The following is a 24,971-nucleotide window of genomic DNA, read 5'->3' as shown; positions in this document are numbered from 1 at the left end:
GGTGTATCATGCCATGTGGCATTTCTTGCAGTACAAGACAGGTGACCAACTAGGAAATGAGAGAAGATATGCTTTCAGGAAAGTTTTATCCTTCATTGAAAGTGAAGTCATATTATGGCAGTAGACAGAAATGCAGTTTCCTTTTTTACTGATGTCTGCTTTGCTGTCATATATACATGCAGATTTTTTACATGCATATGAGATTCTACACAACAGTGGTAGTCTCACTGCACTGGGTTTTTAAAGCTAGAAATAAATGGCCTAATTTTTCACTTCTCCAAAAGCATTAGCATGATGAGAAGTATCACTTACATAACTCTTGTCACTTATGTATTCCAGTCTCTCCTTTTCAAGATATGACATCTATTATACCGAGTATTAGATTTTTTTTTACAGCAGAAGATAAAAAAACAAAAACTTAATAACCACATTTTAAAAAAGTTTAAATAGGTAGTTAATTAAAGTTTATTATAGTCATTTTCCTCTGAATGAAATGACAAATAGCATTAATGATGACACTGCTGCCATGACATTCTGATAGCATCGACACACACATAAACACACACACACACACACGCACACGCACACGCACACACACACGCAATTTTATGATGTTCTTGTTAATGGTTAGAAATTGCTCCTTCCCCTTGCTGTTTTGTCAGAGACACGCACGTGTTTTGATATCACCATAACAAGAACCACAACAACAACAACAACAACAGATACTGATCTCTATCCAATACACACCCACACACACACACACACACACACACACAATCTGCAGCCTTCTTGTTCAGTCTTTTTATTTGTACCATTACAACCCCACTAATCTACTGATACATTCTTTAAAAGAAGTTGTAAAAATCTATTTTAGCTCTATCATAATCATCCAAATAATGTTAATATACACTACACAATATTTAATTAAAAATGTAAGTTTTAAAAATATAATTTGCAACACGAACCATTCAGATGTTAACCGAAAGTTTACAAACCTGTAAAAAAATAATGGTAAGAATGTTGCCAGTTCATTATTATTTAGTTCATTATAAATTATTGTCAGATGGAGAGCACTGATTGATTTGTAACAACCCAACAGCGATATTACAAATCAAAGTTGGTAAAGGCTCCAAGTGGCATCCTAACATGCTGACAAACACACACACAAACACACACACACACACAAATCATATCAGTATAGATATCAAGCATGGACTGGGAAATGTGTTAGGAACGAAAGGATGCCACATCATTTGATGGTAATACATAGACCTCACTGACCCTCAACTGACCATTAATGCCCACCACCAAACCAGTAATGCTGAACGATGTTATAGGTAGCAAAACATTATCCGTGGCTTCTCCAGACCATTTCACTTCTGTCATATGTGCTCACATGTGGTGAACCTGCTCTGATCTGTGAAAAGCACACTGTGCCAGGGGTGAATTCTGGTATTCTGTGACTAATGCCAATCTGGTTCCATGGTGGCAGACAAGTGAGCACAAGGCCCACTAGAGGACATCGGGCCTTCAGGCCACACTCACACAAGTCTGTTTTTGATTAGTCATTGTTTGGTAATAGACATTCACACTGGTGGCCTGCTGGAAGTCATTTTGTAGCTCTGGCAGGGTTCATCCTGTTCCTTCTTGCAGAAAGGAGTAAATACTGGTCCTGCTGATGGGTTAAGGACCTTTTATGGCCCTGTCCAACTCTCCTACAGTAACTGCCTGTCTCATAGAATCTCCTCCATGTTCTTGAGACTGTGCTGGGAGACACAGCAAACCTCCTGCCAATGGCATGTACATATGTGCCATCCTGGAAGAGTTGGATTACCTGTGCACCCTCTGTAGGGTCCAGGTATCACCTCATGCTATGAGTAGGGATCAGGACTATCAGGCCTTTGGTCAGCCATTCCAGGTGTGTCTTAGCCTGTAGCAACTGGTTCATTTGTGCTAACAGGTGCCAATGGAGTACAGTTAGCTTCTTTAGCCAGTAGGTGTGAAACGTGTCAGGGCCTGGTGCTGTCGAATTCTTCAATTATGAGACTCTTTCCTGGATATCTGCCACTGTGATAGTTACTGGAGCCTGTTCAGGGAGGTTGCTGTGGTCTGCTCTTAGATCCACTAGCCACTGAGCTTTGGTGTAGTGTGCTGCATCCTTCATATGCTTTTCCAGTATTGCTCTGTCTTCGACCATCTCCAGCCAATGTTCTCACATTGTTCTCCTGCCACTGAGAGTATACCTTGGATGATTTCATTGATGGTCATAGTAGGGATTTTCTGTAGTGCTGCATTTGGATCTTCTAGTAAACTTTCAGAGGGTACTTCACGTACCCTCGTGGGATCCATGTCCAGGTTTCCAGCTTAGCCATGATCTTATCTTTCAGGTCAGCTGCTCTGGCATCAGCTGCTAACCTGGAGACCCTTACTGGATGCATGCCCTGGCCGGAATTGGAACCCCCAACCTCTTGTTCCAAAGATGGTAATATTACCACTGTATATATTTACACACACACACACACACACACACACACACACATACATATATATATATATATATATATATATATATATATATATATATATATATATATATATATATATATATATATATATATACTAGGGAATCCTTGAGTTGAATTGCTCTAGAACATATAAAGTGTAATTTAAAAAAAATAAAGAAAAATAGAAGAAGAAGCGCAGAACACAAATAAACCAACAATAGACGCATGCGACGCAAACACATCTCTGCAGACTTCACACTTGCCTACACATGCACTTAGCTGGATTCCTTGTGAACTTTGGTGGGTGTGTGTAGGTGCCGCTGATGGGATTCAGCACGATCTTTCTTCTTAGCTGCCACTTGAAATGTAACATAGTTCTATAGTGCCACTATTTTGGGAAGAATATATATTGGGTCCTGGTGGAAATGTGGGTACTTAATGTTAATGTTTATACTTGTTGTAGATGTTTATACAGGTTAGGAATGCCATGAAAAATTTTTTGTGTGTGTGTATATATATGTATGAGTAAATATGATGTGTCAAGATACTGAATTTGTTGCAACTTGTGTAATGTTTCTACAACATAACCCTCACAACAATAACCATGAGACATTCTCAGATAAAGATTTTCTACAGTATCAAAGAGCATTTGATATTGAGCATTGCTCCAAAATTAAATACTATCTGATTAGGTTCTTATCAATGTAGCTTTTATTCAAGTGTGTCAAAGGCATGTTAGGCATAGGAATCAAATCTGACAATCTTGGCACAAGGTGCCAACACCTGTGTCCTATATATCACCGAAAATTGCTGAAATTTGATTTTACTTTAGATACTGAAAATGTATCATTGATCACAGATCAATGATATGGGGTAGTTTCTAAGGAAAGGCAGAAAAAGAACTTTATACATATATATATATATATATATATTTTTTTTTTTTTTTTTTAATGGTAGTATATCATAGCCATATGTGTTCATGACCTATTTCATAAAACATAGGCAATTTCTTTCTTTCTTTCTTTCTTTTTCAAATAAGCTTTTGTCAGAGAAACAAGGTCACTTGAAATTGAATGAATAATGTTGAAACACAGTTTTCTGCCAATTCAATTAAGGTTATAATTTACTGTGAAACCATAATGCTCCTAAAGATTTGATATTGTGGGAGGGCTTATATGCTCTGGCTTAACATTTGAAACACGATGAGTCTTTTCATACCGTATAGTTCAAGCTAACAGGTTAATGTCTCCTGGCAAGCAGTTTTAATAAGCAACTTATTGCTAAAGGTTACTAGTTTGGTGAGGTTAACAAACTGTGCCAGTGAGCCTAAACATGCATATTTGCATACGTGTTAGGCCACAGTCATATACCCCTAGAGACTTGTTAGCAACCCTCTGACAACCTCTGGTCACGGGGGGAAAAGTGTGTTTGACAACCAGTTGCAAGTGGTTGCTGAAGGTTTCTGGCAGTCTCTGTGAAACTGATTGCCAAAGCAATAGACAAGATAGACAAGCTCATCAGGAAAGCCAGCTCTGTCCTAGGATGTCCTCTCGACTCAGTGCAAGTGGTGGGAGACAGAAGGACTCTGACCAAAATAACATCACTGATGGACAAGGTCTCCCATCCCATGCATGAAACTGTTGCTGAGCTGGAGAGCTCCTTCAGTGACAGACTGCTGCATCCTAAATGCACAAAGGAGCGTTACCGCAGATCCTTCCTCCCAGCAGCTGTAAGACTTTATAACCATCACTGCTCCCAACAAAAACCACAATAGCCTACACAATGTAGGATAATATATAATATATTGTAAATAGTCCGGCCTGTTAAGGTTCAACACACAGGCACATCATGTACATTGTATATAGTGTTATTATTAGTAGTATTAAGGTTAATCTTGTTTGTTGATTTTATATATATTCTTTTCTTAATAGTGTAAATTATTATATCTTTATTTATATTTATAATAACTGCGGCTGCTGTTACACCCAAATTTCCCCTCTGTGGGACAATAAAGGCTGTTTCTTCTTCTTCTTCTTCTCCATTCGCACAGGACTAAAGACTGGTCAGTGACCCCCATGGTAACCACCTGTTGTGAGGGAGAAATGTGTATTCTCTAACTGGTTGGCAGGTCATTGCAGGAGGTTGCAGACAATTGCTAGTTTGAAAGTAATAACAAAGACGTATATGGTACTGTACTAAAAACCTCTTTGCGATTGCTTTGGATGCTAGCAGATTTCCATGGTCACCTGTAGTTTGCATAGAAGACAGTGATGCACAACTTTTACATTGAAGGTGAACACTTTCCGTTTCCATTGCACTTTTTTAAAGTTTCACTACAGCTCCGAGAGTAAATGGCAAGTGGTTGCAGACAAGTTGACAAACTATGGAAGACCATGGCAATCTCCTAAACAACCAAATCAATCACAAGTAGGATTTTGATGCAGCACCCTCTTTGTCATCTGGTTGCAGCCAGCAGCCTCCAGCAACCACCTACCAGCTGGGCAGGAAATACACATTTTTCTCTAGCTGGCCAGGGGGGTCACCAAACCGTGACCGAGCCCTAATATAGGCAAACAAAGGCATTTCATGTATAAGTTGAACAAAATCTTTACAATTCTTTCCATCCCTTAAAAAGTTACTCCTATATTAAACATGTACTGATGTTACTCAGCTTAGCTGTCACATCAGTCACAATATGTTGAACACTGTCAACAGATAGCTGTTTGTGTTTGGGTTTGTGGTTATCATGTTGCGTTAAAGGGTTATGTTTTGCATGTTTTAAGTTCATTTCAGGCTGATCTTTTTCTTTTGCAGAGTGCTGTTATGCATCTGTCTTATGTGGTAACAAATTTGTTCAGTTATATAATGTGACTGCTGAGGCCTTTCTGCTCACATAAGCTTATGCACATGAGTTCTTGCCACCATAATTTTGGGTTAAATTAAAAAAAAAAAAAAGACCTAGTTTCAAACATAAAAAGCTAGACTGACTGGCAAGTGGTAATAAAAGGAACTCTAATCTCAACATTGTGAAACAAAAAAGGGGCCTGCAGCAGGGTTGCAGGAAAAATAAAAACAAGGAAAACACAAATTTCCAAAAGGAGAAAAAGACTAACTCCGGAAACACACAGAGAATGCATGACGGCTTGTTACTCTGACAAAGACATTAGAAAAGACACAGACGAACTACACACTAGGGAGAAGGTGATAATGCACAGATAACCTCAAACAAACACTAGTGAGGGTGGGAAGAGAACAACATGAGTAAGTAAAAGCCTGAGGGATTACCCTTCAAAATAAAACAGGAAGAAACAAAGGAATAGAAGTAGTTAGGGCAGATAAGAAAATAAAAATGTGGAACACAGAAGGCACAGAAAAAATATGTAAATTTTTTCTCAAATCATAAGTATTGAGAAAAATAATTGAACTTCAATTAAATTAAAGAAAGACTGATCAAATATTTCAGTGTGAGTTTCTGACAGCGTTCAGTTGTTTGCTATAGGTTTTGACAAAACAGCACATGACAGGTCTACACAAACCATGCTGTTTCAGCAGATAATAGGTGCTTGGGAATCTAGGAGTGAAACACCGATAGCAAGTGAAGTGTGAATGACATAAAAGCTAATTAAACGTCCCACATAGCTATGGCTTGACAGTGCTTCTTTCAGAATGGCTGATTAACTGAAATATTATAAGGTTGTCTGTATGGAAGGAAATGCCTTCAGAAATCAACTGATCTATTTGTGTCTGTGGCTTATTCAGAGATGATAGGCTTAGTTTAATTGCCTTTTTAGAAGAAAGTGTCATCACAATGTGACAGATAACAAGATCAAAGAGGCATTCAGTCACTGTAATCTAAGCATAGTTAAGTTGACTATATTTAAAGGGCTTTTAACAGAACAGGTTTGTCACAAAGTGCTTTCCCAGAGCAGCTGAGCAGAAGCATCCTATTGTTTAATGGTGCCTAATAATGCTGTAGGAGCTTGACCTGCAGTTATTGTAGCACATCCACCACTTCAACTGCATCAACATATCTTGCATAGCAGCTCAGTACTTCAGGTGTCCTGGTTTCAACTCCACTGCAAGCAAAAGGCACTGATCTAATACTAAGGCTAAATCTGTATTTTCCTTTTTAGCTAAAAATCCTCCCTCAACTTCTTTGCTGAACTGAATGTGTGAAACAGAGCCGGTTCTGCTGCACATCTCCACAGGAAACACACCAGCAGTAACAAGATAACAGCTACTGATGTGGTAAAGTTAAAAAAAAAAAAAGTCACATAAGTTTAGTTAACAGGCTCTTTTAAAGCTAATGTTAAATTCCAAGAATGAAAAAGGTGCAATGCACTGCAAATTGGTCAATTAACTAAAAACGTATTGGTGAGTCTAATTAAACGTGGTTTCCTTGTGCAAAAATCTGTGCACAAATCCACCATAATTCAAGTTTCATGTTGATCCATTGTGCAAATTGTAATTGAGGAGGAAAGGAGGTCATGAGAGAGTTAGTTGTGAGTGACTGAGAGGGATTTTCATCAGTTGCACAACAACAGAGGGGGGTATTAGGCCTTGGCACAGAACTGCTACCAACTGTTGGTCTGCTACAACAGCAATGAAAGAAGCTGCTTTGAGTGTGAAGAACTTACTTTAATTATCAGACACTGGAGTCAACAGTATGGCTCACTGTGCTTCTCTCTCTCTCAGATATTGTGAGCAGGCACATACCTACTAACACAGTGGAAACAGGAAGCTGCATACATGATTTTTACACCAGTTTCTCAGTTCAAGTGCAAATGCAGGCTCTAAGATTTGAGAAGACTGAAACTACTTTAATTCTGAGTAGAGCAGCTTAACATTTCAGAGAGCGGTTTATGCAGATGAGAGAAGAATTTAGAATAAAAGGTGATATGAATCATCCTAAGTGGACAAGGAATTGTGGTATAAATGAGTAGGCAAGCAAATTAAAAGATCAGAAAGTAACAAATGATAATCTGAATGCTGTGTGATTAGTCATATGAATTTTTGGCCTTGGAATGAGAGGGAATGGTGTGCTTCTGAGAGTAATCGAAGGTGTCTCTCCTTCATCTCGGAAAATAACTGTATAGTGGAGTTAAGACAGTCGTTAGCACTTCTGTGCTAACATAATGGGGAAATACTAGGAGGTACAAAAGTTTCAAATTATGATTATTGTAGAATCTGTATTGTGGATTTATTCCTTTTGATATAATGTATCCCTAAAAAAAAACCCTCCATCTTCCTAGGCCATAACACACCCCGTGACAGATCCCATATAGGATTATATAAAAGATCTGGTATGTCAAAAAAACAAAAAAAAAAAAAAAAAAAAAGAAAAACAAGAAGCTATGAGATGGCATGCAGTACAATCTAAATGAATTCTAAAATGAAAAGCACTATTACTCAAACAGCATGAAAAAACTAATCCTGCTATCCATCCTTCAAGAAATGAAGAGTTTCTTTTTTAATGCTTTGGGAATATTTTACTGCAGATGGTTCTGTTGTAATAAATCTAAGAACTTTTGAGAAAATCATTTTGCAGGAGTGAGAAATATTTTCAAATGACGGGTATGTGGGCTGGAAGTGTAGAGTTTTAGGAGCTTAACTTGCATGATATACTCCTTGTCCATCTTATAGTCACAGATATGCAGTGCACACCTGTGCACTCTGATACTTGTAATCAGGAGCACCATTTTATTTCTAATGTTCACAACTATAAAATACACCTGATGTCAAAATAGACAGAAAGCAGAACAAAGACTGTCACTGTGACCAGGTCTTTGAACTCTACTTTAATTCTTCCTGTTAAGTTGTTTAAAGAGGCCTCCTCCCACTATAGTTTGTATATTCCAGGGAACACGTTCAAGAAAAACACACTTCCACAAAGGAACTGTCGTGCTCCTCTGGTAAGCCTCCTTTCTCTGTCCCCCAGGTGCATCTCAGGAACCCTCAACATCGCTATGACCGATTATGAGCTGGTCCATTTCACGCATACGCAACACGCGCACACCTACACAGGAAAATAGCCACGTGCACACTCACAGTCACACTCTATACTGTTCGAGTGGGAGTGAGTGAAAACACAAAGCTTGCTCAAGCAAACCACAAGGGGAAACGTGAACATGTTTGTAACCTAATGAGACACTTACACAAAGGCATTTTAAAGAAGCTAACAAAGGAAAAGTGGCTAAAGCTAGAAAGAGCTCAGAGCCACAAGCCAGCAGCCTCAGTATGAGCAAAGGATAAAAGCAGGTATGAAAGCAATTATGGAAACAAGTGAAGAACTAAGCTTTGGAGCACTTAGAAGAAACAAGAGAAAACAAGAGAAGGGTCAATCTCCTGTTATCTGGTGAAGTTCTAGATACACTGGAAAATGATCTAAGAACCTGACATTTGTTTTGTTACATAAATCGGCTGCACCTGCTTTTGTTTGGTAAGGTAAAATATGTCAGGTAAAGGTGGGTGTACAGCAATTCATTTCCAGTTCATAATCAGTTGAAAAATCAGAAATCAGAATCAGCCAAGAAAATTGCAATTAGTTGATCTCTAGTACGACTCAAATTTCCGATGGTTGACACAGAACCGGAGTTCAAACCTTTATTTAAAACAGAATCTGGCCCAAACAAGAGACTCCTGCACAAGCAGCTACTAAACAACTAAGCCAAATGTCATAAAACTCTGTAGAGAGGAGAAGCACGGCCCGGTGCAGAACCTATTTAATGGATGACTTTCTTCCAAGTTTAAAATTTTTGCGTATGGGCATAAAGTTTGAGCTAATACTTTAACCACGTTAACCGCACAATGTGCCAACACTGAAGAGCGCCATCAAAAATAAAATTAATCCACTGTGTGTTACTGAGATGCCAGAGTGAAGAGGGAATCCAGGAAAACTTGTTTGCTCATAACATTTGATGGAAGAAAATCATATACCACAAATGAAACCCTGCAGGCCGTTCATCTGCACTACTTTGTCCCTTTGATGAGAATTTGGGCTTTGTTACCTGGCAGGCTTTTAATGTGTAGAAAAAGGAATATAACACCATAAAGTAAAACCCAAAAAAGCTAAATATGGTCACTTTAGCACAACATATGGCAAATCAGTAAGAGATGTTTATGTGACGGTCGAGGTGTGTGTCTTCATACCCTTCAAAGTGGCAAAAATGAGAACAATTTTAACAAGTTTTTTTTTTTGTTTTGTTTTTTTCTCCCAGAACACACACACACACACATATATCTTAAATAGTTGTAGGATTTATAGCAAGCTCAAACTGAAAAACTCTTGCACTGCACCACTTCTTGAAGGTTCAGCATGTGACTGCAGGCCTGCCCTGTATGCACGCTATGTGTAAAACTGATACAAACAGAGGCCAAATTACCCACTGAAATGTTCTTGGAGAAGTGCTGATTTATGCACCCCTCAGGTGTGGAGGTGTGCAGGGGGTTAGAGACGTCTTTGAGTGACACTTACATGAATGCAGCAAAACTTCCCTCTGCACTTTAATGTAGCTGAAGTAGGTAAGGGAATTCTTGTGGTGGGAAGTAACTGGACCAAGGGCTAAACAGACTCATCTCTGGTTATCACATTGATTTTTTGATCTCTCTCATTCTACCTTCCTCTCTGTTTTTATGCCCTTCTCTGGCTCAGAGATTCATCTGGAGTGCTGTGTGAACTCCTCTTCTCAGTGGGAAACTGTGAGATCTTCAGACTGAGAGCTTTTAAAAGCACTGTGATTGCAGACCAACCCAGGGCTAGGTATTCCCCTTAGACTTAAATTGTTGCCATGGTAACACCCACTGTTGGCCCTGGGCTGGAACAAAATAATGCACACAGGAGGTGGAAAGAGAGAGTGCCTGAGCAGGTAATCCATTTGACAACACAATGCTCAAACATGCCAACCCTCTATGATGCTTATGTTTCATGCAAACCTGACTCACAGTAGGTACTACTGACAGCATTTGAGTCGTCAGATGCTTACCATACCCAGCTGACAGACAGAATATTTCTATTGCACCTCCAAGGTGCAAGGATACCAGTGCAGATTATTGGCTCTTGAAACGTGAGCAATGAGGATATCTCTATAGGCAGAGTGCAAAACTCATAAGAAATGCAAACAAACATATTGATCACTTTAATTACCTTCATTGTCCTTAAGGGTGAAGTTGGGATTTACTGGTAGCTGGCTTGGTAAAGCAAAGGAAAACCGCTGTCCGTTGGCAAAGTCATCCTTATCCACTGCTGTGACAGTCTGGATCACCTGTTGTTTAGGAGACAAAGGATAAATCACTTTTCAGAGACGACACCTGCAACATTTAATTATCTGCCCCACCACTTAGAAACACTCACTCTGACTGCACAGAGGACAAGAAGCTGATTTAGCTTCTGTAGCATGTCTTGTGATTTGTTGATCATAATTAGTCACAGTCAGAGTGCCTCTGACCTACAGCCAAATGATCATGTAACTTTTTTTCCCCCCTTTACTTGTGTGTGGTGCCTGAAGGAGACGATCTGGATGTGACACATCTGAGAGCTTTTGGCTTGCACGAGGGGAAGTTGGAATCTAACAATGAAAGCGGTGCTCTCGGGGCAACCTTACTGCCACTTTTGTCAGATTACTACCCTTAATTGGTAAAAGACACAGTGAGAACACGGCGGGCTAGTGTTGAGAGAAAACAATGACCCGATACCCTCTGTCACCAAGATAAAGTTTAAAATGTGGGATTAGGGACATTTTTTTTTTCGTCTCCTGATGCACTTGCTCAAGCCTCTGTCTATTGTGTGTATTTATACTTAGGTGGATGGCATGCTTGACAGAGTGGCTGAGTGCAGCAGAGCTCTCTATCTTCCAGTGGCTCCAAAGCTAAGGTCTAATTGCTTTGGTTTTAATCAGTGTTGAAAAATAATAGACACGTGATAAAATGATTTTTCTTAAAACTCAGTAGAATGGGATGTTTGGAAATCAGATGGAGCTATACAGTTGGCTGTCAGCATGAACATATCTGCATGGTTTGATAGTGGGTGCAAAAATTGTGTTCCATTAATCCATTATTTGGAGTGTAGCTCTGTTTTAAGAACAAGGGCGTTATAGTCCTTTAGGCTGAACCTGTCCAGTGATCTTTGAGCTAATTAAGAGGTTTGGTTTAACAAAAACAACAAAAAAAAATCCTTACACATTAGTTCAGTCTGTGACTGTTGAGCTGAGAATATTCCCATCTTACTGTTGGCATATTGTTGTTGTTGTACTGCCACACCATCAGATAAAAAATAAGACCCTAAAACAGCCCATCTGTTGCACTGAAAGTGTAACTTGCCAAACTAAACAACACTTCATTCCAACAATAGGGTAAGTTGACCTAAAATGTTACAAATTGTAGGGCTGTCAGGATAATGACTCATACCCCCTGTACTGTATGACTGGGTGGTTAAAAAGGAGCACCTTTCTGAACAGATTTACATGCACAGCGCTTAACTTTATTAGACCAACACCCAGTGTAAGGTTTATACCACAGCTCTCCTGGATTAATAGTATTGATAATTACCAAAATAATGTTTATGTTTCTGTAATGGCAAAATTAATTGCTGCTGTTTGGTGAAAAAAATAGTAAAGCACATTATTATATTATTTTTTGATTATGAGGCCAAATTACAGTTATTTAATTCCATTATTGAACTGGAAAAGAAATAGTTTTAGTGGTTGATTGTTATCTTTGATTAATTTCTGACTTCTAAGAAAAGTCGAGTGTATGTTTGGGTATAAAAATGTGAATTCAGTCATTTTTAGATTTAAACAAGTTTTTGACAGATTTCTAAAAGATTGTGTTTTCTTGTTTTTTATGACAGGTGGTCTAATAAATTTGTTCAGCCATGTAGTTTTTTAAAAAGTATGCAAGAGGTCACCCATGTAAGAACTGGTCATTTTAACTCTTTAAACAATTAGCCCCACGCTAGATGTTCTGTTAGAGAAACTCTGTTTTATACCATATGAAAAATTATGGAAAGAAAACTTGTAATAAAGTTAAATGCATTGCAATAAACCTTGAGATGTGATTAGAGATATTAGTGTTTAATTGGAAATGGGTGTCATGTTACAATTTTGATTGTCATCTTCCAATCGATGTAAAAAAAAATCCCACTGCTGTGGTATTTAAAAAAAGGGGGGAAAAAAAGAAACAAAACAGATTCTGAAACATTAATGAGAAGCTCTGTTTTTCACATGCATTGTCTTCTGAATAGTGGTATCCCACTGTCTCATTCAGTGCATTATAATACTTACCAGATAATCCCCTGGGCCAAGAACCCTCAGGCTACAATGTAACCTTAATACAAATTTAATATAAACTTTCATTCGAACTTTTCTTCAAAGTTTTCCTCCAACAGCTCAAAACTATTAAAAATGTATTTAGTTGTGGCTTCCTAGTCTTTACTTCATCATCCTTTGCCGAACCAGCCTTTCAGCCATTTTCCATGCTGCTGATCGCGCTGTATCTCAAAAAAACCTTCTTAATTTGAATGAATCAAAGACTACTGAGTGCAAATTGGAATGAGCTTCGATTTAGAGCTGTCATGGTTTGCTGCTGAGATACTCATTTTGAATGAGGGATGATTAAGCAGCTCTCTCCAGTGCCTTCACAGTCTCTTACTGTTCAGCTCTCAGTGCGCAACCCCAACTACTGAGGGAAACAACAGTTCGGTGCAGAATTTACATAGTCAGGGAAATGACTGTGCTTAATGGACAGCCCCTTACTGCTGACATGTTTCTGACTTAAAGGAAGGCTTCAATATGTAAAGACAGAGATGAGGAAAAAACAACTGAAACAGGCGCTTTTGTGTTTTTCCAGGAGAGTCCCCACCACTCACCTGTCCCGGCCTTGAGCTCTCACAGACAATAACTTCTTCTTCTGTTGCTATTTCTGGCGGATTGTCATTCACGTCGAGCACCTGAACAGTAACAGGAACATGACTGAGAAGGCTGGGATTGTCTGAAGCAAAGAAAGAAAGAGAGACAAAAAAGATGAAAGCCAAGCATGAGCCTTAATAGCAAAGTAAAACATTCAACACTGCGATTTGAAACTAGGACACATTGTGCTCTTCTTCTTTGAGTGTTTATGGGTTTTATCTTTGGGTTTGTCATAAAAGCACCGAGGGGTGCAATGTCGAAGAAGACAACTTTGTTTATTAAAGTTTATACAATCATCTCTGTGTGGCCTTTTTGTTTCTTCAGCTTGGTTATAATGCATAACCCATCTTACATGCAAAATACTTTATTTTTTGTATTCTTACAAATTTAGTTAATTATTTATTTTATATTATTTGGAGTTTTTCCCTTTATTAGATAGTGAACAGTGAAGAAAGACAGGGACGTGAGATGGGGGACGATACACAGCAAAGGGTCACGGGTCCATACACGGCGTACATAGATGCCTGCTCACCCACTGAGCCACCCCGGCACCCCAATCATTTAGTTTTTAAACCCAATTTAGTGAAACTACAATTGCATTGCAATCTATACAGTGTTGAGGACAGGATGTTAGGGGCCAAGAATGCAAAAACATCTAACAAAAAGGCTTTTATGACTTAAGAAGAAGACTAAATTTATAAATGTAAGTGTCAAAAACTGGCAGCTTGAGGTAGTCTTAATATGATTGGGAGGGTACAGGTCACATGTGATTTCTCTCTGGCCCCACAGCAATGGCCCTTGAGCAATCTAGTTAACCTCAGAAGCCTGCGGCTCCTCTGTCACTGACAGAAGAGTTGTTTTGTAGCTTCCAGGTGCGAGCTTGTTTTACATTGAGAGTGTACCAGAACAGCGCTGAAAAATAGCATGCTTCCTCAGCAAAACCTTCTGTGACCATATGTATATATAAAAACACAGGTGTGCATGTCTTTCATTTAAATTAATGATTCTAGATTTTTACTTACTTGTCTTGGTACGGCTACCCCCCCCCCCAACCACCACCTACTAAGATTTGACATTATACTGATGGTATTCTAAGACCATATTTCCACTGTAAAATACCAATTTAAAACCCCAAAACACTCCAAAAAAATGTTTTTATCATATATTTATCCTCTAATCACTTTCTCAGCTTGGACAGTCCATCTATTCCTGTGCCTGCTCGGGATAAAATCTCTGCAGGATGGTTACAGCGAACTGTTTGGTGCTTTGTCTCGATGACACTGTGTCCTTGCTCATTCAAAGAGGTAAAAATTTATCATTCTTCTGCCTTTGAGAGTGTCTTGGCATGTAACGTATCCTTGAATACTGAAGAGAAGTTAAAAGAAACATTAGCATTCAGAATCCCACTCGCCTGGCGAGAGATTTGCCTAATTGTGATTACAAATTATCCAAGTTACCTGATAGCAATTGAAGTTAGAGGGGCGTGTATTGATTTAATTAATTTTCAACTGCAGGAAAGGACACTCAAACAATTGAGACTAATTTGATTTTTTAGTTAATTATAAGAAAAAAAACATTCTAATCAATATGCAAATATTATCACTTACTGTTGTTTTTTTTGAGACCATTAATTTATTACTGACGTGTTTAAATTCTGTTGGCTATTTTTATATTGCTGCTAATAATGTCACTTAACTATCTTGATATGTATAGAAATATAACAGCTGCATACCTTCCTTATTAACTACAAAACTCAATTACTTAACTGTAAGCAATTTTCTTGATAATGATTATAGAAATGATTTTTCTGTTATTTACTATTCAAATTAAATTGTATTTTTGCAGCATAACTCAAATAGCACACATTTATGCTCTGTCAATTAAACCTTTTTTTTTTTTTTGGGATGTCAAAATAAGAAGAATTTAAGCATTTATCGATTCAGAAGTGGGTACAGCTTGTCCACTGTGAGCCATAATATAATTTGGCTGACAATAATTTCATTATAGTACATAATGTTTTTGTGTATTCTTCCCAAATGTTTAATTGGTAATTATGAAATAATTACTACAAGTAAGCAGTGAGAGTGTCCGCTGACATACATCGTTCTGAGGCATCTTCAAATAAGATGAGTTATCTACATAAAAATTTTGCTCTGTAGAAAGAGGGGAACTGTTCAGCGCAGATTCATGTGCTTATTCCTTTTGGAATCTTCTTTTGTTGATATTGATTTTGACTCCAATTTTACCCTCTGTCTGACTATATGATCCCCTCAGGGGTGTCTTGTTATCTGGTGGGAGAGCATAAAAAAAAAACCTCTCGGGTAGAGCTACAGCACATACTTATTTTGTAATTTCTACTTTTTAAATCATACTGTCATGGCACAGAACCCCCCCATAATTTGAATGCAATTCTGATTTATAATACCTCCTATTGCTTGAGCGAAACAAAGCAAGAGTGGAAAGAAAGATCACTCTCTTGAGTGCCTCTTTCAGCAAATGCATTACAGCATTTCAAGTGTTTATGAACATTCAGTTCATTATGTGCAGTGCATATTTTCTACCCTCCCTATTTACTTATTTACCTTTACAAGGGGTAAATTATTTTTTATGAATGTCATAAACCATAAAATCCACTTTGTAAAATATAACAACTGTAAAATTAACCTTAATTAACTGCCCTGAAATTGTAGCGCTACAACAAAGTCAAGTTGTTACTTCATATAAGCTTAAGAGGAAAAAATATTGAATTTCCAGCCTTCTTACAAAAAATATTAATAAATAAAATAAATTACTTCATAATTGCTTGCATCTTAACAAAGCCTCATCCGCTTTGTTAAGATGGCAAGCAATTATGAATGTAGGAAAACCTTGGTTGGAAAAATATGGTTGGCATCACCTCTACCCACTCATGACCACTCACATATGAGTAAACAGCTGTACCAGCTGCATCACATTTACTCACTCTTGTAAAGATGTGATCTATGGGAAAGAAACCTGGGTACCTACCAACCTCCGAGGCCATAACAGTGATGTTGTGCCAAGGCATGTCTTCCCTGTCCAGGGGCTGCGTTGTATATATAACTCCACTGTATTCATCAACTCTGAAGTAACTTATACCTTCATCCTTGCTGTCCAATAAGTATCTATTGAAAGAGAAATAAAATCTTATTAAATGCTATATATACAGTACAAACCTTCAGTGAAATCCACTCTTTACATTGAGATGCCCTCAAGTTTTTCAAATACTAAATTCTTATTTAGAAGTTCACAAGTACAATAAGCAGTTTAAAGAGAAATACAAAAAAGACAAGCATAAATTCAATCAATGGCCCACCCTTCATTTTTTTTATATTTTCTAAAAAAAAATGGGAACTAAGTGCATACATACATGGAAATGCAGTATATAAGGCAAAACAGAGTTTGTACAATTCAAGGCAAGCTTTCTTCCCTTTAATTAGCTTTTAGCATACTTCTCCAGGCTTCTTGAAGGACATTACAGAGCTCTTCTTTGGATGTTGGCTGCCCTTTGTTCCAGTCTCTATCAAAATGATCCTACACTGCATCAATAATGTTGAGGTCTGGGCTCTGGGGAGGCCAGTCCATAACTGATAGTGTTTAAATTTGTGTCTACCCATGTATGCTTTTACTGCATTTGCAGTGTGTTTGGGATCACTATTGTGCTGAAAAATGAAACACTGCCAGTCAGATGCTTTCCAGATGTTAGTGCATGGTGGATCCTAATCTGATGTTATATTTCTCCATTCATAATTCCATCATTTTTGAGAAGATCCCCAACATGTGAGGGTGAAATACAGCCCCAAACCATGACAGAGCACTCACCATATTTTACAGATGCCTGTGGAAGCTTACTGTTGAACCTCTCTCCTGACTTCTTTTTTACATACTGATGATGATTTGAACCAAATAGTTCAAGACCTGTTGCCACAGAGTTCAGTCCAGTTCTTGTGTAATATGGCATACCTTAGTCTTTTCTACCTGTTTTCCCTACATTAGGAATGGCTTCTTGGCTTCTAGTTTAGCCAGTGAGCTCCCTAACAGTTTTGTGAAATAACCCCTCAAAAACTCTCCTCTTTCGAACATTGGTGAATATTCTGATTAATGATGGAGAAGGGGGTTTCCAGCTAGAAGTAGGACAACCATGAATGCAATGGAAAATGAGACAGTGGAGAGGCGTAGTAGGCAATGCATCTCCCCGGAGCCATGCTCACATGGTGAGGATGCTAGCATGCAACGTAAAGAAGTAAAGAGAGCAAATGATCGAGTGGATGAAGCAGAGGGGAGAATTGTTCAAACGCAGACTGTAATACAGGTAACATCATCGCTAATTAAGCAGCTAATGCAGCACCAAGCTAACCTGGAGGCAAGGCTTATTGACCAGGAGGGTCAGGCATGGAGAAACAATTTGAGGATTTCTGGAATACCTGAAGAAAAAGAAGGTGCTGACATGGTAAATGGACTGGTTCTGGTTCTGTTAATTGTAATTTCCCCATTGTGGGATCAATAAAATATCATCATCATAGCGCTTTTCTACTTACAAACTTACATACGCTGACAGTTACATCGGAGAACAACTTGGGGTTCAGTATCTTGCCCAAGGATACTTTGGCACAGAGACTGGAGTAGCCAGGACTCGAACCGCCAACCTTCCAATTAGTAGGTAACCGGCTCTACCTTCTGAGCTACAGCCACTCTGATAGTCAGCTTTCGGGGCAGATTGTTGAAAAATGTGCTTGAACACTCTCAAGCCAAAGCATAATACTATGCATTCAAATTCCCAATCCATCCTGTTCAAGTTCAGAAGCTACCAAATGGAAGAGGAGGTGCTTCGGAGAGCATGGCAGAAAAATAGCAGGAGACTGAGGGCTTACAATTGACTCACAAAAGCAGGTATGTTTTTGAATGATATACATCATTTACAGTATATGTCCAGAACAGTGCCACTGAGCGCTACATGCTGGTAGATGGGATTTCTACAGTGTGTTACTTTTAATCTAATTAAAGGAGTAGGGAACTCCTGACTGGCAAGTTATCCAGATTTTAATTACTTTAATTCTTTTGTTTCTTTTGGACATCTGTGAAGTATATGGACAGTTTTTAGGGCCTCACCAATGTTGTCATGTGGGACTTTCCCTTACAGGGACATTGAGTCTACAAGGTCCCCCATGGCTCACTTGAAATGGGCCTCTACGTTAGCAACACTCTTTTACACCACTTTGATGATGTTCCGTTGAAAAATGTTCCCTTTTGTATGTTCGTATTTGCTCTTTTGGGGTAGTTTTGTTCAATGCACACTTATGACAACTGACTTAGAAATCTATGAACAAGCAAGTTCTCAAAGTTATATCATTTAATGTAAAAGGGATTTCAAATCCAGCCAAGAGAAGTCAGTGTCAAAGATGAGAAGGGAAAATGCACAAGTACTGTTCTTGCAAGAGACACATCTTACCTAATTAGAACATGAAAAACTAAAGAGAATGGAGTTTTCAAGGATATATTATTCAGGATGTAGGAAAGGAGTGACAATTTTAACATAACAATAAACACCATTTGAGTATATTTCAGAGGTATCGGATAAAGAGGGATGGGATATAAAATTGTCGCAGGAAAAATAAATGGTGTTGTAAGAAGAAGAAGAAGAAGAAGAAGAAGAAGAAGAAGAAGAAGAAGAAACAGCCTTTATTGTCCCACAGAGGGGAAATTTGGGTGTAACAGCAGCCGCAGTTATTATAAATATAAATAAAGATATAATAATTCACACTATTAAGAAAAGAATATATATAAATCAACAAACAATATTAACCTTAATACTACTACTACTAATAATAACACTATATACAATGTACATGATGTGCCTGTGTGTTGAACCTTAACAGGCCGGACTATTTACAGTATATTATATATTATCCTACATTGTGTAGGCTATTGTGGTTTTTGTTGGGAGCAGTGATGGTTATAAAGTCTTACAGCTGCTGGGAGGAAGGATCTGCGGTACCGCTCCTTTGTGCATTTAGGATGCAGCAGTCTGTCACTGAAGGAGCTCTCCAGCTCAGCAACAGTTTCATGCATGGGATGGGAGACCTTGTCCATCAGTGATGTTATTTTGGTCAGAGTCCTTCTGTCTCCCACCACTTGCACTGAGTCGAGAGGACATCCTAGGACAGAGCTGGCTTTCCTGATGAGCTTGTCTATCCTCTTCCTCTCAGCTGTAGACAAGCTGCTGCTCCAACATACTGCTGCATAGAAGATGGCTGATGCCCCCACAGAGTCATAGAAGGTCTTCAGGAGTGTCCCCTGCACTCCAAAAGACCTCAGCCTTCTCAGCAGGTAGAGTCTGCTCTGACCCTTCCTGTAGAGCGCATCAGTGTTATGAGTCCAGTCCAGTTTATTGTTTAGGTGAACACACAGGTACTTATAAGAGTCCACTATCTCAATGTCCACTCCCTGGATGTTCACCGGTGTCCGTGTGGTGGGTCTGCGCCTGCGGAAATCCACCACCAGCTCCTTGGTTTTAGCGGCGTTGATCAGGAGGTGGTTCCGCTGGCACCAGTCCACAAAGTCCTGAGTCCACTGTCTGTACTCTGAGTCATCCTCACCTGTGATGAGGCCAACTATGGCAGAGTCGTCAGAGAACTTCTGCAGATGGCAGCGTGGGGAGTTGATGGAGAAGTCTGCAGTGTAGAGGGTGAAGAGGAACGGTGCCAGCACAGTTCCCTGTGGGGCCCCCGTACTGCAGACCAGCCTGTCAGAGACACAGCCCTGTGTCCTCACGTACTGTGGGCGGTCAGTGAGGTAGTCCAGTATCCACTCGGAGATGTGGTGGTCCACTCCTGACAGTTCCAGCTTGTCTCTCAGAAGTCCTGGCTGGATGGTGTTAAAAGCACTGGAGAAATCAAAGAACATGATCCTCACAGTGCTTCCAGGCTTCTCCAGGTGGGTCAGAGCTCGGTGCAGGAGGTAGATGATACATAACGTAATAACATTATGTTAATACATAATGTTATTACATAACGTAATAACATTATGTAACATTTATGCTGCTCCTGGAAGTGACTTTGTATTTTACAGGAAGATGTTTGATTTAATGATAGGAGCTACAGGAATTGTCATATGTGGTGGAGACTGGAATATCCATCTTAACCCAAAATTAGACTCACCAAAAAGTCTGGCCATCACATCATGCATAGGAAAAATAATGTTGTAATGGCAGAGATGGGTCTATTAGATCTCTGGAGAGATTCTTACCCTTCCGGCCATGACTATACTTTTTATTCCTCGCCCCAAGGTACATACTCAAGCACAGAGCATGAACACTACAGAGACTAAATGCAAGTATTTTAAAAAACTCACAGTTTAAGATTAAAATTATAAAGGAAATAAAAATGTTCCTAGAAGAAAATGATAAGGAGGAAGAAGATCCAGTTACAATGTGGGATACCTTAAAAGCAGCAGTTAGGGGTAGAATTATATCCTGTTGTGTCAATGAAAAGAAGGCAAAACAATTAAGATCATTAGACCTTAATAAAGAGATAAAGGATCTTGAAACACAGCATCAGGAGGGACAAAATCCAAACTTGATGACAAAAATAAATAAATAAGGAATTAAACAAATATATTTTACTCACAGGAAATTGAAATAAAAGCTGGTATTTACAAAAACAAAAATACTATGAATCAACAGATTACACTATATATAAGTAAAAGACCCAGACTCAAAAATTGTATGGTATAAACAAGATGAAATGCAAAGAGCATTTAAAAAGTACTATAGACTTTTATATACACAACCACACCTGGAGAGTGATCAGCAATTTGGTGAATTTTTGAATTCTCTAAAGTTATCTGCTGTAACAGGAAACAAGATACAAACATCTAACTAACAAAATACAAACAGCTGCAATAACTGAGGGAGAATTAAACAGTGCCATCTCCAGGCTTAAAGCGAACAAGTCACCTGGCCCAGATTGGCTTCCCGTCGGGGTGGTACAGTACAAGGCTTTCTGAACTGAAACCTTATTTGGGTTTGCAATATTGTTCTGAAAAATGTAAAAAATGCCACCCTTATGGCATGAAACAATCTTTTCGTTATTCTAAAAGGAGGAAAGGGCAAACAAGATTGTGGCTCATATAGATCGATTTCAGTATTAAATGTGGACTACAAATTGAATGAATGAATGAAGTTTTATTGCCATGTGGGTGAACAAGTTCACACATTGGAAATTGCAGTTACAGAACACCATCGAAGAATACACAAAAACACAACACACATAGGGGGATATGTGTCCTCGGGTCATGCAGCCGACTTGCAGCGCTACCTTTGGCAGGAGGAGAAAACAACACATCATGGGGAAGTTAGGTTAAAAAAAAAAGTCATCTGGTACAGTGCTCAAAAAGAGCACTGCACCAGGGTCCAAAAAAAAACACCTTAGCAAAGCATTTGCACATGTAAAGCTAGGACAGCAGCGGTAGGTGAGGTCAGGTCAGGAGGGGATGCAGACGGAGACGAGAGGTGGGGGCATTGTGGAGCCAGATGCCAGGTTCCAGCCAAAACAGTTCGCTGATAGTGGTGGAATTTCATCAGCGGCCGTGATACACCAGACCCAGCTTCACAAATCACAACGCGGAGTGGGGGGAAGAGCAGCCGCACACAGAGCCCTGGAGAGAGATATGGTTGCCAACCCAAGGCCGGCAGGGGAGCCGAATTCCTGATAACAAATGTTGTTTTGGAACAGGCTGCTTGTTTTTCCAACAGCCTTCAGTCTTACTGGGAAACCATTCAAAAATCCAATATTCCAAATTCGTTGATTGCCGTCCTCACTGTGCAGAACCGAACTATATCTCCTGATCTAACCCCTCTCGCCTGCGAGCTCGCTAATCTTGCGGCTCAGGTCCACCAGGCTTTGAGTCTGAGTTTGTACGGCTCTGCTCAGCCCTTCCACCTGGGTCGGCAGCCTCTGCAGATGTCGAACCGCCGTCCAGATTTTCTTAATTTGCCAGTAAAGCAGGTATCCACCGAGCCCAAACAGAGAAGATACCGCTACCAAAAAGCCGAATATATATGCGTCTTCCACGTCTTCCACTCCAAGGGCTGAGAAGTACACAGGTCTCCACGAGCTCCAAGAGTCGATGACGTATCCAACCGGGTCTGTTCCACTCGGACACGCAGGCTCCCCTGTCCCGGGTCTCATAGTGGAAAAAATTCGATCAATGATGGAGAATGCCCAGTTTGCCAGATCCATGTTTCAATCTTGTTCTTATTCGGACAGTGTGTAAAAGACGCTCTCACAGCAAGCAGCAAGCGGAGAGATGGGGAGGGCAGGGAGAGAGAGATAGTGCGACCGTCTCCGACAAGAGCAGGAAGAAGAAATTATATACAGCTATCCTTGCCAAGAGACTCGAAAAGATTCTCCCAGGCCTTATACATAACAATCAGAAAGGGTTTATCTCACAAAGACAGATGACATGATAACTACATATATTAAATCATATTGGTCAGAATAATCTTGAAGCCTACCTGATCAACTTGGATTCTGAGAAGACATTTGACTCAGGGAGTTGCACTTTTCTATATAAAGCTCTTGAAAGATTTGGTATACATGAACATTAAGACAGGGATGCTCACTCTTTCTGTTACTCTTTGCACTTTATAAATAACCTCTTGTGCATTGGGTAAAGACAGATAGAAATTAAAGACATTTGCATGAATGGAAAAGAACAAAAAGTGGCACTTTATGCTGATGATATTTTACTATATTTAATTAATCCCTCTAGCTCACTTCTATATTTAATGACCCTTTAGAAGCATCTGATAAACATACCGAATAAAAATTGAATATACAGAAACACATACTCTTAATTATACACCCCCAAAACACTTTAGAGAGGAATTCCACTTTAAGTAAGCTCATAACTTTCCTCATTGCTAAAAGAAACATCATTAGCAGAGATAGATCGTGGTCCCCTTTTGACAAAAAGTAAGGATGACATTCAGAAGTGGAACTATTTTCTTCCTCAGTCTTAGCCATAGAATTGACAGTATGAAAATTAAAATCCTTCCACAATACCTCTTTATTCCAGGCACTCCCAGTAGGAATTCTCTTGAAACAGTCTTCTAATTTGAATAAGATCATTTCTAGAATTTATTTGGCAGAGAAGGAACCCAGGGTGAAATTTAAAACACTGCAACTCCCCAAGGAAGATGGGGGAATGGTGCTTATTATGCTGCCCAGATTAAACCTTAACATGTGCACACTTACTTTCCATGCTAGATGGAAAGACATAAAACGTTACATGAAAGGGAAATTGGGAAAAAAGAGGGATATCTGGCTGAATGTATGTCACTTACAATGGAAAGGTACAAATTCTCATGTATAGCAAGAATTTGGATGGAAATGTTTAATTTTTTTCTTTGTTAGTTAATAAGTTAAAGTTAAGTTAAAAATCAAAATCAAAATTACATCTGACTTAAATAGGCAGTCTGGTGGCCATCTCTTCACCATTCTCTGAGCTGCTGAACTGCTTCTCTGAGCTACTTTTAGTCCTGTCCTGACCACTTGCACTTGTTTTATTTGTGAAGCTTGCTGGATCTCGCCCAGTGTGGCAAGACAATCATGCCTCAACTTAAATAAACATTTTGAGAAAGAAGAAAAAGTTGTAGGAAGACAAATCTGGTGAGTAGAGCAAGTGGCAAGCAATTGTTGTTTGGTAAAGCTGAAAAGGCTCCTGTCTTTTTATTGCCATATGCGATGGTAAACAGTGGCACACAACCACATGTTGTGCTCTTCTCAGACATTACAAGCAACATTCTGTTTTAAAACAGTTTGACCTCAGGGATGAATTCACTGTGCACACGTCTGTAATTGGCAAGAAAAACTGGTGCTCGTGGTCAGTTTCCTGATCTTGTGTGCCACCTTTGGGCTGGACACTGCATTCATTCACTAAAAAAAAAACTGGTGTCAGAGCCTTGCTGGAGCGCTCATTATCAGTGATGATTCTCATCATGTAATCCGGGTTAGTCTGACACAAACACTCTCAAAAAAATCTAAAAATAACAGGAATGCCAGAAGTGGTCCAGAGTTGCACAAGGAAACTAACTTCTTCAAAGAGGACGTCAGGCAAATCTTAATGAATTGTGAACACACCTCATGCAATTCCTCTGGTCATACTCAATTTAAAAAAAAAAAAAAAAAATCATAGTCATAGTGCCCAGATCCAACTAATAACATAATCTTGTTTGACCCTCTCTTGGTAAACAATTTCAAATTTGATTCCTCAAACTTGTAACATTTTTTTTTTGAGAGTGACAACCCTGATAATTTAATTAGGGTATTTTTTAAACCTCTGGAAACCTTTCACCTTTATATCCATCCATCTATTTTCTTAATGGGTTATCCAATTTAGAGTCACTGGCTTTAGAGTCTATCCCACCCAATTATTATAATTATTTTAGTATTCTTCTCAGTACAAGTTATAGAAGAAGCCTCAGAATATTATGCAAAGAGATTGTATTTTGACTGGCTTATATTCTACCGAGCCAGGGTCAAAAGAC

At 39.0% G+C, this 24,971-nt stretch overlaps 1 protein-coding gene across 3 annotated transcripts in view; it reads right to left on the bottom strand.

Annotated features, from left to right (window-relative positions):
* LOC115799429 (cadherin-18) overlaps window positions 1-24,971 on the bottom strand; it is a 105,671-nt gene that overhangs the window by 9,265 nt on the left and 71,435 nt on the right. For 2 of the 3 annotated variants that reach the window (XM_030756590.1, XM_030756591.1), the window contains 3 exons: window positions 16,412-16,548; window positions 13,366-13,487; window positions 10,648-10,765 (listed from right to left, as the gene is read on the bottom strand). In XM_030756590.1, the coding sequence (XP_030612450.1) occupies window positions 10,648-10,765; window positions 13,366-13,487; window positions 16,412-16,548 (377 nt within the window). The remainder of the gene's footprint in view (window positions 1-10,647; window positions 10,766-13,365; window positions 13,488-16,411; window positions 16,549-24,971) is intronic. The other variant, XM_030756592.1, reaches the window with a different exon arrangement.

This window comes from Archocentrus centrarchus, chromosome 20, assembly GCF_007364275.1.
Source record: "Archocentrus centrarchus isolate MPI-CPG fArcCen1 chromosome 20, fArcCen1, whole genome shotgun sequence".
In the NCBI taxonomy this organism is placed as follows: domain Eukaryota; kingdom Metazoa; phylum Chordata; class Actinopteri; order Cichliformes; family Cichlidae; genus Archocentrus; species Archocentrus centrarchus.
Note: the sequence above shows the minus strand (reverse complement) of the source record. Positions and strands in the feature narration are given on the sequence as shown.